At 43.5% G+C, this 15,832-nt stretch overlaps 1 protein-coding gene across 1 annotated transcript; it reads right to left on the bottom strand.

Annotated features, from left to right (window-relative positions):
- Positions 1 to 902: 902 nt before the first annotated feature.
- LOC147891021 (uncharacterized) lies at positions 903 to 1,742 on the bottom strand. The gene is made up of 2 exons (XM_087389982.1): positions 1,479 to 1,742; positions 903 to 1,115 (listed from the first exon to the last, which is right to left on the bottom strand). The coding sequence occupies exons 1-2, from the start codon at positions 1,599 to 1,601 to the stop codon at positions 1,023 to 1,025; spliced, it is 216 nt and encodes a 71-aa protein (XP_087246108.1). The 5' UTR covers positions 1,602 to 1,742; the 3' UTR covers positions 903 to 1,022.
- Between the last annotated feature and the right edge of the window lie 14,090 nt (positions 1,743 to 15,832).

Genomic DNA, 15,832 nt, shown 5'->3' with positions numbered 1-15,832 from the left:
GGTTTAAAAGGCAAGGTGTCAAAAGAGACAGATTGGATTGAGAGAACCAATAAAGAAATACGGAAAGCAAGAAATGAATCAACCTTGAAAGGCAAGGTGTCGAAAGAGAGACAGACTGCATTAAGAGGAAAAAAAAAAGATGTGGGAAGCAAGGGAAAGTACAGGCAAAAGGAGGCCTAGAACGTATGCATTTGCAGTAGATCATCCATGCATCTCCCAATACAAGCCGCCATGGGCTGAAGCAAAGGGCTCGGTAAGGCCCTTGCTGAGAGAGAGAGAGAGAGAGAGAGAGAGAGAGAGAGTAGGAATGTAAAAGCTAAATTTTAAAAGAGCAAAATCTTAGCTGGTCAGAGATCTGATTTATGCAACCAGCTAAGATCACATGATAACAAGAGAATTATACGAGTCAGCTCTCTTTGCATAATGCATATAGTACCCAACAGAAAACCTGCAGTACCAATAGAAAACAGCATTAGAATATAAAATGGCAAAGCCAGTATATCAGCGTAATTGCAAAGAGGTGACTTTGGCCTCCATCAGCTGAAAGTGATCCTGCGTGGCAGCTCGCACAATTTTCAACAGAGTAAGGTATCTCCTGGACAAGCCTTTTCCGGCCACTCACCCACCTCCAGCCCATCCATTGTTGGAGGGTAGTCAAGGGTATGTTTTGCAAAGGACCCGATCCACCCTGCCTCATCGAGAAAGAGCAAGGCATTTATTTGATTTGCCAGAATCATGTGCAGTGCAAAGGTTTGCTTCTGGTTCAAAACAACATGACTTACTAAAAATAATTGTATTGAAACGTGTTGAAAAGTAGTGCTTTCTTACGTTATTATGTTTTTATGTTACGTGTAGGGCTTTGCTTGACGATATTTTGACACAAAATGCATTTCAGCCATACAAAGCGAACACACGTTTTATATATAATGCCAGGTCTTACTTTGGCAGAAAGGACTACAATTATGAAGTTTTGCAGCTAGATAAAGTGCAGGACTGTCTGCAAAAGCCCTGAACAGGTGCCATCACGAAGATCCTGCAGGAGGTGTGGGAGCAGTCTCCTTCGGGTGCTTAGATGCGAAGTGATCAGTCAGCTGATTATAATTGGCAAGTTGTGCCTGCACGCCAAGAGGACAGCAATTGTTAGTTAGTAATCAATGGACACAAATATAATAAATCTCTGGTGCATAAAATACTGAATGGCAGCAGGAAGCAAGCTAGGTTTAATGCAGTTTTCACATAGAGCCGTCGTGTAAGAAGAAATGGGCGCTCTGAGAAGAGGTGGCATTCAATTCGTTACAACCTCACGGTTTCGGGCTGGTTCAATACAGCGCAACTTTGACTATAGATACTCGTTCTAAGGACATCAAACAATGCTCAGACCTCCAAATTCGGGCAAAGATGAAGATTCAACTAGAAGCTCGCTCAAACACGCATCATTGTTGATACCAACAAAAAACTTGGAGGAATCATCGCAGCACCTTGCAGATGGGGCAAATTGTTTTGAGAGCTGCGGCGCGGGCCTCGAGCTGGGAGCCCTTGGATTTCTGGTTGCGTTCGGCGTTGCGTTTCTGGGCCTCGATCTTCTGCTTGCCTCGAGTCATTGTGATTCCTTCAACACAACACGTCACCCCAGGCCGTCTCTCGATCGTCCTCGTCCTTGGGACTGCGAATTTACAGGAGCCCAAAATGCAATTGAGCTTCCTTATTCTCAATATTTCTACAAGTCAAGGCAAATGACTCGTCATCATCATGATCGCCATCGTCATCATCCCTCTCATTATTACTTATCATCATCATCATCATCGTTATCCTAGGCCATTGGCTAGTCAAAAATCTACTAGCCCACGAGTAAGAGCCCGATTGCCTACTTCGTACCAATCCAAGTTGCGCACTAAGAGGCAGTCTCCATACTTGGAACAACGAGGACGATGGAGAGCCTCCTCTGTGTAGGCTGTTCCAAGGTGCCTCCAAAATCAACTTTCGTCGGCGTGGGAGAGGTGATCATGCCAAATTGCTCGTCCAAACGCCAAAAAACTTGAATGTATGCGAGACTACACTAAAATCCAAAGTTCGTAATTGCTTCACATCTCAAGTTGTCAGTCGCATCTTGGGACGGACATGTGGGGAGTACCTCTCCCCACTCCCCCGACCCTCCTTGGTGGAAGGCCAAATAGTTGCCTTACATTAAGGCATGGGGACCAACCACACTAGCCTGCGACGGCAGTCTGTACAAGGTATGGGGACGGCCTCTAATGGAGACTCCAGACTAGCCTCCAGTCATTGGGGTGTTTCTTTGTTTATCACTGCGGATCCTGTTTTATGATGTTATATGGTTTATTTTGAATGACGGTTTTCATTTTTGCACAAGTATGGGGACGGCCTCTAATGGAGACTCCAGACTAGCCTCCAGTCATTGGGGTGTTTCTTTGTTTATCACTGCGGATCCTGTTTTATGATGTTATATGGTTTATTTTGAATGACGGTTTTCATTTTTGAGGATGCCGGAATATTGCCAAACTTGCAAAAATTGCCCCCCAAAAAATCATTCATTGTCACTACTTTTCCTCCCTTGCTTTCTTCTCCTCACCTCACTTTCACAATTTCCTCAAGACTTCATGAACGATTGAGAGTTGGATTAACTACCCTCCTTTTTCAACCTTCATTCAACTCAATTCAAAGCTCTAAGCGCCTCTTTTTAACAACGTAAATCATGGTCTAATTAATGCATGTGGCTTTGTGGACTAGGTTGACTAAGAGACATTGAAACTATGCATGGGTTTTCACATGGCACAGTCGGCATGATGATCAGAGTTGGAGGACTACACACTTGGATAGGATCTATTTCAGTGAGGGACGTTGGTGGCTAAAGCCTGAAATGGACAGTAAAGTGTTAAGTGAAGTCGTTTCTTCCTATCACCCTTTGATCTGGTTGCAATCATTCAAACTGAAGGGCCCCTATCCCATTTAAGTTGAGGGTGATAGGGTTGTTCTGTGTGCTGGAAAGAAGAGGCAAGATCTTATATTTGGACTTAAAATAGGTGGAATGCAAGTATGAAAAGGGTCACTAAAATAGCCAAGGAGTTTGGATGAGAGAGAGCAGGTAGGATGAGGAGGTAGGAGAAGGAAGCACTCTGGGCAAGAGCTTGCTTGTTAAGTGCTATAGCTAAGATGCCCTTTGATTTGATGCTCCCTCCACTACTTTCTGCAATAGAACTCATTTTGAGGCCCATTGAGCATGCAAAATTAACTACAGCTAAGGTTCAAGATGGAATAAGATGGTTGCAAGAGGCTTGCAATAAGGAATGCTAAGGGTGACATGTTTTATGAAGAGTTGAAAATTATAGAAGTTTTTATGCACCATTTATCAAATGTGGCTGATAGTAGAACTATAAAAACTTATGATTATAAGACAAGATTGGATGCCTTCTTAAGCAATCTTCAACGTATTGTTTTTTCACATGAGCGTTTATAGTTGCAAAGCTTTTTTCATTGGTGAGAGCATATTCAACGTACTTTCTATGGCCAAAGGTAAATCACTTGGGCGTGATGGTATGCCGATAGAGTTTTAACAGTGCAACTAGGAGATATGTGGTGAGGACATGACTAAACTAATCAATTGGTGCTTTAGAAAAGGCATGTTGCCTCGTACTCTCAACACTATATTGTGAAACTCATTCCTAAGGGTCAAAATAGATGTATGCCAGGTCATTGGAGGCTTCTTTCCATGCTCAATTGTGCCTATAAGATTATGGCTAAGGCTTTGGCAAATAGGACTAAATTTATCTTGAGTAGAGTTGTGCATCCTAGACAATATGGCTTTGCATATGGAAGAAACATGGATATATTTGTTCTCTTAAATTTGGAAAGACTAAGGCAAATATGACATGATAAGCTGGGGGTTTATATTAAATACTATGGAAAGATTGGGATTTGGTCATATTTTTTGCAATATGACACATTTCTATTTACTAATGCACATGTTAGGCTATTCTAAATGGCTACTTGTGGCGATCCTTTGCCCTACAACATTCTATTAGGCAAGGATGCCCTTTGGTCCTCATGCTATTTGCTGTTGTTACTAAGCCTTTATTCATTTTGACTATTTTCAGAGTATTGGATATATCAGGGGCCTTCCAGTGCCTAACAATTCTTCCTTTTGTATGCAACGTTTTTGTCGATGACAACACAAGTGTTCTAGTTGGCAAAGAAGAGAATTTAAGAAGGTTTCTTGCAATGTTTGAGGATTTTTCTTTGGTGTCTAATTCATTCATTAATCAAGATATAACACTATAGTGTGGTTGGGTTGGGCAGATATTCCTGATTGGCTAGTTAATTTTCCTTTCAAAAGGTACAAGGCTAGAGAAATCAGTAAATCCTTGGGATGCCCAGTTGGTTTTGCAGTGACACTGGAGGAGAAGATTGATTGGGCTATCAATAAAATTTAGCAAATGGTAGACTTTCCTTTGCGGGAAGGGATGTGGTAGCAAAACATGATTTGTTGTCTGGTGTTGTACGGTCTCTTAGTTTTTCCTTTTTTGTTAATGTTCTTAAGAGAATAAACAAGCTGATAAGGGATTTCCTATGCTGACACCAATGGCATTCTTTTGATTGGAGCTTGGTTGTTGCTCAAAAGAAATATGGAGTACTAGGTATAGAGGGAATGAGCCACAAATGTTAGAGGCTTTGCTCTAAATGGTTAGTGAGGTTGGGATGTGATTACCTATGGGCAATGCTTGCAAGATATTGGATTAGTACTAATGGACCTCAAGGTGTTATGGAGTCCTTCGCAAGACGTTGTACTACGTGATCTTCTTCCACAATTGAAAATGCTTACTAAACTAATTGGATGCTAGAAAGGAATTTTTGTTGGAGCTTCAAGGGTGGGGAATACCTCTTTTCAAGGGTGATGCACCACTTTCAAGATCTTATAGTTGTCGGATTGGGCATTCAAAATGATTTAAAACCTTTACTGGTAGCTGCTAGACAAGTCAAAGGGTTATGTGCTAAGGGATTAGTTACTTTTAGGAGTATCTAGGACCCTTGGGGGTGCACCGTAGGTGGTTGGAGGGTGAGTTGATACAATGGATGTTTTGCTTGACAGTGGTGGCTGGTCAAGATAGAATTATGAGATTCTTATTGGCTAATATTCGAAATCATTGACTAATGAATATAGTTCTTAATGATAGAGGGAATTTCAAATGGTTTGTCAATGCAGCCACTAATAAGCCACTTCAGAAGTTCTCTTTGAAAGATTTGGTGGTTCCCCAAGGACCATGGATTGCTTTATCATCTCACAAAAACTAGGTTGATAAGGCCTTAAGGGGTAGTTGTGGAGTATGGTAGAGAAGGCTAAGAAAGGTGTGGTCTGCTACACCTATCTACAAGTATGATATTTTAATTTGGAAGGTTGTGCTTGGAAAGTTACCTATGAGTACAAGGGTCTTGAAGTGGAATCCAAGAGTTACACCTTTTGTATCTTCTACATAGTTTGTAAAGAGATGCATTTTCATCATTTATGGGATTGTGTTGGCTCTTTCCCATGGCTTCCGCGGGAAGAGCAGTGTATTCTCAATATGCAAGGTTTCAAGGATTTTTTGTCACCTACAGATATATCGAGGTTGTCATTTGTAGTATACGTGTAGCTTGGGACCTCGAGTCGTGTTCCGATCAGGGATGTGGGCTTAAGTGTGGTAAGCAAACATAGTGCATGCATGTGTAAAAGGAATGTGTATCATCATGGTTGAGGTAATAAAGGCTTTGGTCTTCATTGGGGGTTGCAGAGTTTAGGAGGAGTTTAAGGGTTAGGAGGAGGTTCCAGGGTTTAGAAGAGGTTCCAGGTTTAGAAGGAGTTTCAAGGTTTAGAAGGAGGTTCCAAGGTTTAGAAGGAGGTTCCAAGGTTTAGAACGAGGTTCCAGAGTTTAGAAGAGGTTCGAAGGTTTAGAGTAGAGTACATGGTGGAGAACTTGTCTCCCTTGTAGATCATGGAGATTAAGGGTTAAGGAGCTAAGGGTTTAGGAGGAGCATAGGAGTGGGAGAGGAAGAAGGTGTAAGAGCATGGGGGAAAGAAAAGAGAGGAGCGAGGAGGAGGAGGAGGAGGAGGAGGAGGGAGGAGAACAAGGGAGGAGAAGGGAGGAGGAGGAGGAAAATAGAGGAGGAGAAGGGAGGAGGAGGAGGGAGGAGGAGAAGGGAGGGGTTGCAAGGTTAGGACATGCTTTTGGACATGGAGTGCAAGGAAGCATGGACACTTGAGACAATTTCTTGGAATACCAAAGTAGAACTCAACACAATGCCCCAAAGAGTGTGGGCTTCATTCCATTATGGGGTATTTATACAAGTTGGAGAGCTTCTCTCTCTGCATGTAGGAATGTAAGACATTCTCTCTCTACATGTAGAACTTGCATATAGAAGTTGCATGTAGAACTCGCATGTAGGAGTTGCATGTAGAACTCGCATGTAGAAGTTGCATGTAGGAGTTGCATGTAGAACTCGCATGTAGGAGTTGCATGTAGAACTCGCATGTAGGAGTTGCATGTAGAACTTGCATGTAGGAATTGTATGTAGAACTTGCATGTAGAACATGCAAGTTGGATTTCTAAGAGGGATTATTTCTAGCCTTATGCAAGTACAAGCGGAGCTTTGCCGCTACTCTACACACACATTCTGTTCTACCTAAGTCCATGTTGGCACAGAGACAACATACTCCCAGATCCATTTTATTACATGTCCTCGGGTTATGGCTTATTGTGAGCACGTACCTAGATTGCCATGCCTTTAGTCCAATGGCTGTGGAACTTGTGTCGTGCCAGTCGATCTTGCTATAAAGCCTTGGCACCATACAAATTTTGCTCAGTTTTCAGGTAGCCTGTATCCACCATTTGCTCGAACAGAGATATGTGGCGTGCTTCTAAGAAGATCACTCTTTGATAGAGTTGGCTTGTAATCTGAGCATCGACCTTTTCATTGGGATTGAAACTGAGTGGAGGCAAATGGGAATCGAGGTAACATGGAACCTCTAGAATGAATTCCAATGTTTTACAGAATATAGCACTTAGGCGAAGGAAGTGATCAATGTTACTGTGCATTATTTGCTCATGCTACTGAAGTGCTCGGACCATTGTGCCTTGGATATTTCATTCTACACCAAAGTATGGTTCGATCATTGGCCAATTAATGGTTCGATCTTCATCCAAAGTGTGTATGTTGGCTTCCCATTTTTTACGCTGTGGAACTCCTAGTAGCTAGGTAGGGACTAACTATATGCTTTTTTTTGTTGCTGGGATTTTCATAGGGCAGCTAGAACTCAGGCATCACTTCTGAGCCCTAGGTTAAAATCGATTGATGCTACCTATATGTGCGAAGACGTACATATGCAAGTGAGTGCTCGTGATACAATCTAATCCTAACTAAGGAAGACTTGGTTTTCGAAATCTTCATTTTTGTCGAGGATGGCTTGCGTGTTGATGTAGTAGCGCTTTAGTCGGCTCTCGTTTATTGTTGTGTTGAATTGGACTCCATCCAATGTTTCTAGCAGCACAGCTCTGATGGGATTCATCTTTCGTACCCGGTAGGTCCTTGACCTAGATACTTGAGTTTTCCCTTGTGTACTTTGGCATTGTATAACAGGACTAAGTCGCCTTCCTTGATGTCTTTAGCTTTAAGATTTATGTCAAACCATGCCTTTCTTCTGTGTTTTTCTATTGTCATGGCATGGTAGGCGACTAGTCTTGTCTCTGTATGTTTCTCCAACTGATAGAGCCTTTCTTTCAAGAATTCATGGTCTCCCATGCGTTCCTGTACTGCTATGCGTAGGCTTGGTAATACAAATTCTAGTGGGACCACAGCTTCAAGGCCGTACACCAATTGAAAAGGTGTGTTCCCTGTACTGACCTTGAGTGTGGTTCTGTATGCCCATAAGGCTGCATTCAGTTTCTCTGCCCAATCAAAACACTGTGATTCTACTACCTTGGTGAGGATAATGCATATTATTTTGTTGGTGGATTCGACCTCTCCATTCCCTTTGGGGTAGTAGGGTGTGCTTTTTCAATGGATTACCATGAAGCCAGACAAGAGTTCTTGGATTACCTCATTGACAAAATGTGTGCCTCTATCCAACACAATTTCAATGGGGCATCCGAATCGGGTGATCACATTTTCGTATAAGAATCTTGTTGTGCTTCTGGCATCTGCTTTTATGACTGCTTTAGCTTCAGCCCATTTTGTAAAGTAATCAGTGGCCACAATGATGTAGTGTGCCTGTGTTCCTTTTGCTACTGGATGTATGGGACCCACATAGTCAATCCCCCATTTTTCAAATGGTTTTTGTGCAACAACTGTTGTTAGGGGATTGAAGTCTTTGTGTTGTGGTTTAGTAGTCCATTGGCATACATCACAGCCTTTTACATATTCATAGGCATCTGCCCAAAGTGTTGGCCACTAGTAGCCTGCGAGGAGAACTTTTCTTGTTGTGGCTTCCCCTTAGAAGTGTCCTCCTACAATGCCTTCATGGACTTCACTCAAGATTGGCATGATCTCATGAGGCATTACACATCTTCTTAATATATCTTGAAGCAAGAGGAACCATCTGGTTATTCTTCCTGTTGTACACGAACAGTTCACAAGATAAAGCAATGCTTGATGGTCGGTGTAGAAGACAAAATCATTTGCCAGTAGATAGTGCCGAAATTTCTTTACACTATACACCATTGCTAGGGCTTCTCTTTCTATGGTAGTATAGTTGATCTCTGCATCATTGAGTTGTCGACTGGCAAAGTAGAATGGGTAGTCTTTCTTATGTTCGCCAGGTTGACAAAGCACACTCCCAATTGCATACTTGGATCCATCAGTATGAACATGAAAATCAATATCCCAATTGGGAGATATAAGGATGGGTGCTGTGATTAGGCACCACTTTAATAGCTCAAAGGCTTGGTCGCACTCTTCGGTCCATGAGAATTCCACTAATAATTTGTAAAGTGGTCTAGCTATCATGGCATACCGCAATATAAATCTTCTATAATAGCCACCATGTCCCATAAAGACATGTACACCTTTGGAATTTGTAGGAGGGAATTCCATGATGATTTTGATTTTATCCATGTCAGTTGCAATCCCATGTTGAGAGACAATGTGTCCCAAAACAACTCCGTGGGTGACCATGAACTGGCATTTTGGTGGATTTAGGGAGATGCCATACTCCCTGCATTTGATTAGTTCTACTTCAAGACATTTGAAGTGGTCTTTTTTGTTTGAATGGATGCATAAATCATCCAAGAACACCTGTAAAAACGTATTCAGAAATGACTTGAAAGCTGTGAACATGACTCGCTGGAATGTGGCCGGGGCATTACAAAGGCCGAATGGCATGACTCTATATGCAAAAATACCCCATTCTGTAGCAAATTCTGTTTTTGATTGGTCTTTAGGAGCAATTTGCACTTGGTTATAGCCCCTGAAGCCATCCAAGAAGCTATATATTTTGAAGCTTGCCACCTTTTCTAACACTGTTTCTGTTAAGGGTAGGGAATAGTGATCCTTAATTGTGGCAGCATTCACATTTTTTAAGTTTATGCATATTCTGAGCTTCTTGTTGCATTTAGGCACAATGAGGATGGGTGAAACCCAATTAGTGTGCTCTATCTCATAGACGAATCCAGCATCTAGGAGTTTCTCCAGCTTGTCATAAACCATGGTGCCATATTTAGGATTTGTGCGATAAGGTCCACATACCTTAGGGTGAGCACCTTCCCTTATAGGTATCGTGTGTACTACCACTTCTGGTGAAATTCCTTTCATCTCTTTGTATGACCCTACTAGGCAGTCACAGTATTCCATTAGGAGTGCTTTGAGTTTGGTTTCATCTTCTTGTCGAAGCTGTTTCCTAATGAAAACCAGTTTTTCTTCCTCCCCTTCAAGGGCGAGGTTTTTTGTGCGTGTTTTTGCCAGTCCCTCATAGATTGGAGTTTCTCCAATGCTATCGGTTTCTTGAACTTTAGATTCCCTTATGGTCTTGGCATTGCTATTGGCGCACTGCCACTTGTGTAATTCTTGAAGCATTCCGGTACTTCTCGAAGATCGGCCTCTGATGGTGTTGAACTAGCCTGACATCTACCATGTGTACCGGGTGGCATAGTTGCATTTACCAATTTGTTAGGCTCTTTTTTACTTTCTTTTTCTGAAGTCTCTTGATCGAGCTTCATCCGCACATGTGGCTTATATTTTTGAAACTTCTTACATTGAGAACTATGGGGTAACTTTTCCACTGGTAAGGTGTTTCCAAGTAAGGGTTTATTTGTTGCGCATACTCCTTCCAAACCCTCAGGGAACCATTCAAGAGGTGGTGGTTCTGATTTTGAGGGAGCTGGCTTTGCAAGGTACAATTCGACGATCCTTGTTTGGACTCGTTCGAATTCATTGAAGTGCTCGGCCTTGGCTTTTCTGCAATTTCCTCCAGCTTTCTTGCAGGATCTTCTGCTGTTATTCAACTTTGGAGGTTCAACTTTTGGGAGCTCGACTGCCATTAGGGCATGTAGAATGGCTAAGTCATTATCAAAGATTTGATCTTCAATTTCAGCATTCTGAGCCTCTGTTTCAAGGTCCCTAGGAAAATCTGAGTCATCATTGGTATGGGTACCTTCTTAGGTTCATTATCCCACAGAGCCATAAAGAATGGCATCTCAGATCGATTGGTTCTTCATGTGTGAGTGGAGGATCTACCTGTAGCGCCTTAGCGTCTATCTGTGAGTAGATGGGTCTAATGAATGGCAATTGTCGATGGTTGCCAATGTTTGTAACGAGTTATTGACATTGCTTTGTGAATCGCCCGCTATGGCATGTTGTTGCAAGGGAGCTGATTTGCTTGAGATTGTCGTTAAAGATGTGTCATCCAATGCTCTAGGCACAATTGGTTTTATAGCTCCTGTTCCCACATTCACCTTGATTGCTGTGTCACGATTCTAGATTGTCAGTCTACCAATTCCCCAGTCATGGAGGATTGATGCTACCCGTAATGAAGGACATCCCAATAAGATTTGATAGGATTTTTTGGGAAGATCCAAGAGTGTGAATTGAAGGGAAAAGTGGACTCCTGCGACCTTTGTGGACACGCCATTTACTATTCCCAACGGTTTAGCCCATGAATCATCGGTAAGGCGTATGTTGAAATTAGCCTTTTGCATTGGTGGGAGACCCCATTCTTCGTAAAGCTCCTTTGATAGGACATTTACACCTGCTCCACCATCCACTATGGCTTGGACTTCATTATATGCCTTGTGGATCAAAGGCACAGTAATGTTGCATATGTCATCTCTCTCACCCATCCGCACAGGGATATCTTCGATGTCGTTCATAGGTGGAGGAGGATTTGCGAGTTCAATCCATCCTTTGAAACTTTGCCAGAGATTGGGACAATTTCGTAGGAGGATTTCGATGGGAATTGACACAGGGCAACTTAGGATGCTAGAGAGTGCAGCTCCTTCAAGTTGACGTGGCGGTACATTATGTTGTGGAGTCTGTTGTTGGAACAAAGGCTCAAGTACATTATCAATACTCTGTGGGGCCAAGTCATGGATTGGGTCTTGAGCTTGTTTCTCAACCTCAAATTGTTGAGGCTGAGCTTGTTCCTTTTGTACCCATTGTTGAAGTGCCTGAAAACGAGCCTTCTCCACCTCTGCATTTGGGTATGGTGCTTCTTTTATTTGAGGATCGAGAGTTGATGTGGATGAGCTCGGCTGCTCATTGCTTAGCGGAGGTGGAGGCACTTGTGCTTTCTTTTGAAGAAGTCGCTTTGATTGGATTGGAATGTTAGGGTCCTTGGCGGCCTCTTTCTATTGGTCTATAATTACATTCACAAGTTGTGATATTACACTTGCCGGGCCCAAACTTTGATAGTCCACCCCAATGATGCCGATTGGAACATCAGGCTTAGCCTCTGTTTGTTGTGGGATTATATTTTTCATGGGAAAATCCATACAGGCATGTCCTATCCCCCAATCTCTACAGAGTCGTTGGAAAGTAGTGGGGCTACCACGATGAGGGCACTCTACGATCCGGTGATTTTCTCCACAACCGTAGCACTTGATTGGTGCTCGATATGTGTTGGGACATACTTGATTTGCATAAATTGGTATTAGACCCTCTACACCTTCTACATAGTACATTGGGTACTCTGTTTCATATTGATATGATGAGTCTACTTCCTCAGCTTGTAATTGATGTATTGGAACTGCCTGAGGAGCTAGATTTGGTGCTCTTGGATATGGTCGTGGATTTGGATTCCTGAGTAGTTGTGGGACTTGTGTCCGAACGAGAACATGATTTAGCCTCGGAGCTGGGGGCGCTTATGCAAGTACCGGTTGCCTGTACACTGGCATGGGTGCCGCTTGGTATTATTGAGGTTGAGGTGGGTTGTTGCGCATGTTGAAGATGCAACCCGGCCACTCATTTGCTGTATGATTGGCCATGCAATGTGGACACCAGACATTTTGTCGCCGTGGATATGTCTGAGTTGGTGGCTGAGACAAGTGAAAGTTTTGTTCCATGGCTTGCATCATGTCCTCTTTGAGCTTCATGGTCATGGCCTCTAGGCGATCTGCAAGTGTTTGAGTCGGTCATGCCATCCTCAATGTCAATGGCTACCACATGAGTAGCACTGAATGTTTCATAGTTGCTTATCTTTTTCATACCCTTTCGGATTTTCTTTCTTAGTCCTGCAATGAACCAGGCCATGAGGTACTTTGCATATGGGCATGGGTCACATTTGCGATTTATCTTTTCATCTTACCCAAGTACGTGCGTACATCTTCTCGACAGCCTTGTTCGATCTTTGCTTAGTTGGAGAGCGGGATCATCTTGTAGCCTCTTCGTTTGAAAGCGTCATTTAAATTCTGTTTGAAGTAGGTCCCATGTGGCGTGCTCTTCCACTAGAAGGTCTAGGTACCATTCAGACGCTTCATCAGTTAAGGCCATGGAAACCAAGCCACCTTGGTTTCATGGGATTGATCTCCACCTGCTCGGCATGCGGCATCAAAATGCTGGAGGAATCGGGCTAGATCTCCCCTGCCATTATATTTGGAAAGTTCCAGTTTTCCCAAGGGGCGCCTGCCTTGAGTGTTATTATTTCTTTGATTAAAGAAATTGTGAGCCTCTGCATCGAGGTTGATATCCCCATCATTGTCGCGACGACGTCCAGCCATGTTGTGGCATGGAGAAGTTAAAGGGATTGATTGAATTTCAGGGGGGGGTTCAAGGTAGAGGATTGTCGCGGGCAGTGGTTGTAGCAGAGTTGTAAGCAGATTTGGTGAGCATTGGAATCGGAGGCGTTGGCCGCAACATAGTTGCATGTAGATTGGGTGACATTTGCAAAGGGTGTCTCTGCCGCAAGTGCGGGTGTGGATGTAGTTTTGTTGGGAGGGTTAGAGTGGTGTTAGGTTGTGGAGGGATCGTCGTGTTGATAATGTGCCTAAGATTGTCCTACATGTGTAGAAAAATATGCCGGTGTAGACGGATCATCAATCGGAGGTCACGGCATGAAGTACAAGTGAATTTGTATGAAACGAGGCCCACACGAGGGCGCAAATGAGCAAGTGCTGGGGATGCCAAAATGGTGTGCAATGGGTTGGAAAAATACCATGTAGCGTGGTGTTTTTGTGTGTGAAATTCTGGTTCAAACGGGGTACAGTTTGGGTTCCAAATGGGCACAATACGATGTGTTCAAGTAGGGGTAAAATTAGCCTTGGGGGGGGGGGGGGCTTGGTGTTAAGGTTTGGTGTGAATGGGCTTTAAGTCTAACTGAGGGGTAGTAACTGATCTAGTTTAGTTGACCTAACTGGCTCAATTAGTCTAACTAACCTAACTATCTAGTTAGATGCCTAACAGTTAGCCTAACCTAGTTATGGTTAGACTGACTGCAGCATCTAACTAACCACAGTTAGTTGAGCTAACCTAGTACAATCAACCAACCTAATGGTCTAGTTAGTGTAACTAACTAACAGTTAAACTAACCTAAGTAAAGTTAAAGCTAACCTAACCTAGGTTAATACTAACCTATGGTATAGCTAACCTAACCTAGGTTTAAACTAACCTAACCTAGGTTAAACTAACCTAGGGTTAGGTTTAGGTTAGTTTTTTTTTAAATATATAATAAATTTATTTTTAAAAAATTCGTGGGGGGGGGAGAAATTTTGCGTGGCGGCGATAATTTCGCGGTGGCGGGGAGGGCGACTGAGAGAGGTGAGGCTAGGCACGATGGGTAACGCGAGGGGTAGGCGGGGAGGTGCTGAGGGGTGGGTGGGGAGGTGGGGAGGGGCAGGCGAGCCGGTTGCAATCGCGGGGCGGGCGGGGAGGTGGTGAGGCAGGTGGAGGGGACGGGAGGGGGAGTAGCAAGGGCCTTAAGGCCCTTGCTTAGTAGATTAGTTTTGTAGGTTAGTGTTGTGTTGGAGTGGCCGGCGAGGCGGTGGGTAAAGAGAGAGAGAAGGGGGGAAGAGAGAGAGAGAGAGAGATAAAGAGAGAGATAGAGAGATAAAGAGAGAGAGAGAGAGAGAGAGAGAGAGAGAGAGAGAGAGAGAGAGATTGGTGGTGGAGGGAGAGGGGGGGGGAAGGATGGTGGAGATGGAGGGGGGGAAAAGGGGGGGTCGAGATGGAGGGGGGTGGGGGGAGGGGAAATGGAGGGAGGGAGGGGGTGGTGCTGGAGGGGGAGATGGAGGAGGGTGGAGGGGAAGATGAAGAAAGGGGGTGGTGGTGGAGGGGGGTGGAGGAGATGGAAGGGAGGGTGGGGGGGGGAATGGAGAGAGGGAGGGGGGAAAAGGGGTGGTGAAGATGGAGGGGAGATGGAGGAGGGGGAGGGGAAAAAATAAAAAAGAAAAAACTTGACAGATGGAAAACTTTGATGAAAAATGAAAAACTTTGATAGAAATCCAAAGGGAGGAAGAGATGGTCACCTGAATGATCTCCAAGTCTTTCTCAATGTAACGGGATTGTTGAGGACCAATGGATGGGGGGTGGATGGCTAGGTTATCATTGCAAGATGGGCTCGAAGTAACTTACCATGTGAGGATGGGAGTAGGGTGGTGGTCGATGGAGAGGGAGGAGTGTCTTGCATAGGGCTCGGAATGGGGAAGAGGATGGAGACAAGATGTGAAAGAAAAAGTATGAGAGAGATGGGCGCTCTTTTATAGGGAAGGAGGGGGAGCTATGGATTTAGTCAAACACATGTGCACCTTTGAATTTGTCCAAGTTTGACTAGGGAGGTGGTTTTAATTTTTCTTTTGGGTTATGGCATTTAGAACCTTTAATCATCGATTGCCCATAACTTTCGGTGGTTGTGTTAGAATGTGCTTCCGTAAAAAGGAGAAATGTTCAAAATTTCAAGCTCTAAACTCTAACAACCATCACATGGTCTGATTTATTCCTTAAGGTGTTGTTTTTCTAGAAAACGTGCATTTTTCTAAACTGATAACAAAGAGTTTTAGCTAGGATTTTTTTTGAAAAAAAACTTGAGTTAGAAAAATTTTAGCTCTCCTAGCTCTTGAGTGATATGTTCATGAAAGTTCGAAGTAGTTTGTTTTTTACACATACCTACGTATGTTTACTCATTACTTGAGACGCTAGTCTCCCTGACAGCGGCACCAAATGTTGGCTCTTTCCCACGGCTTCCACGAAAAGAGCAGGGTATTCTCAGTATGTAGGGTTCCAAGGCTTTTTTGTCACCTATAGATATATTAGGGTTGTCGTTTGTAATATACGTGTAGCTTAGGACCTCGAGTCGTGTTCTGGTGAGAGATGTAGGCTTAAGTGTGGTAAGCAAACATAGTGCATGCATGTGTAAAAGGAACGTGTA

This window comes from Dipteris shenzhenensis, chromosome 18, assembly GCF_047967505.1.
Source record: "Dipteris shenzhenensis isolate YYH24624 ecotype China chromosome 18, Dip_SZ_1.0, whole genome shotgun sequence".
NCBI classification, from domain to species: Eukaryota; Viridiplantae; Streptophyta; class Polypodiopsida; order Gleicheniales; family Dipteridaceae; genus Dipteris; species Dipteris shenzhenensis.
This window is presented reverse-complemented; position numbering and strand designations above follow the sequence as displayed.

What these genes read in the sequence shown, in the direction of transcription:
- LOC147891021 (XM_087389982.1), bottom strand. Translation starts at nt 1,601, where the DNA reads ATGACTCGAGGCAAGCAGAAGATCGAGGCCCAGAAACGCAACGCCGAA. An exon ending in CAATTTGCCCCATCTGCAAG is followed by an intron (nt 1,116 to 1,478) that starts GTGCTGCGATGA and finishes CTTGGCGTGCAG; the next exon opens with GCACAACTTGCCAATTATAA.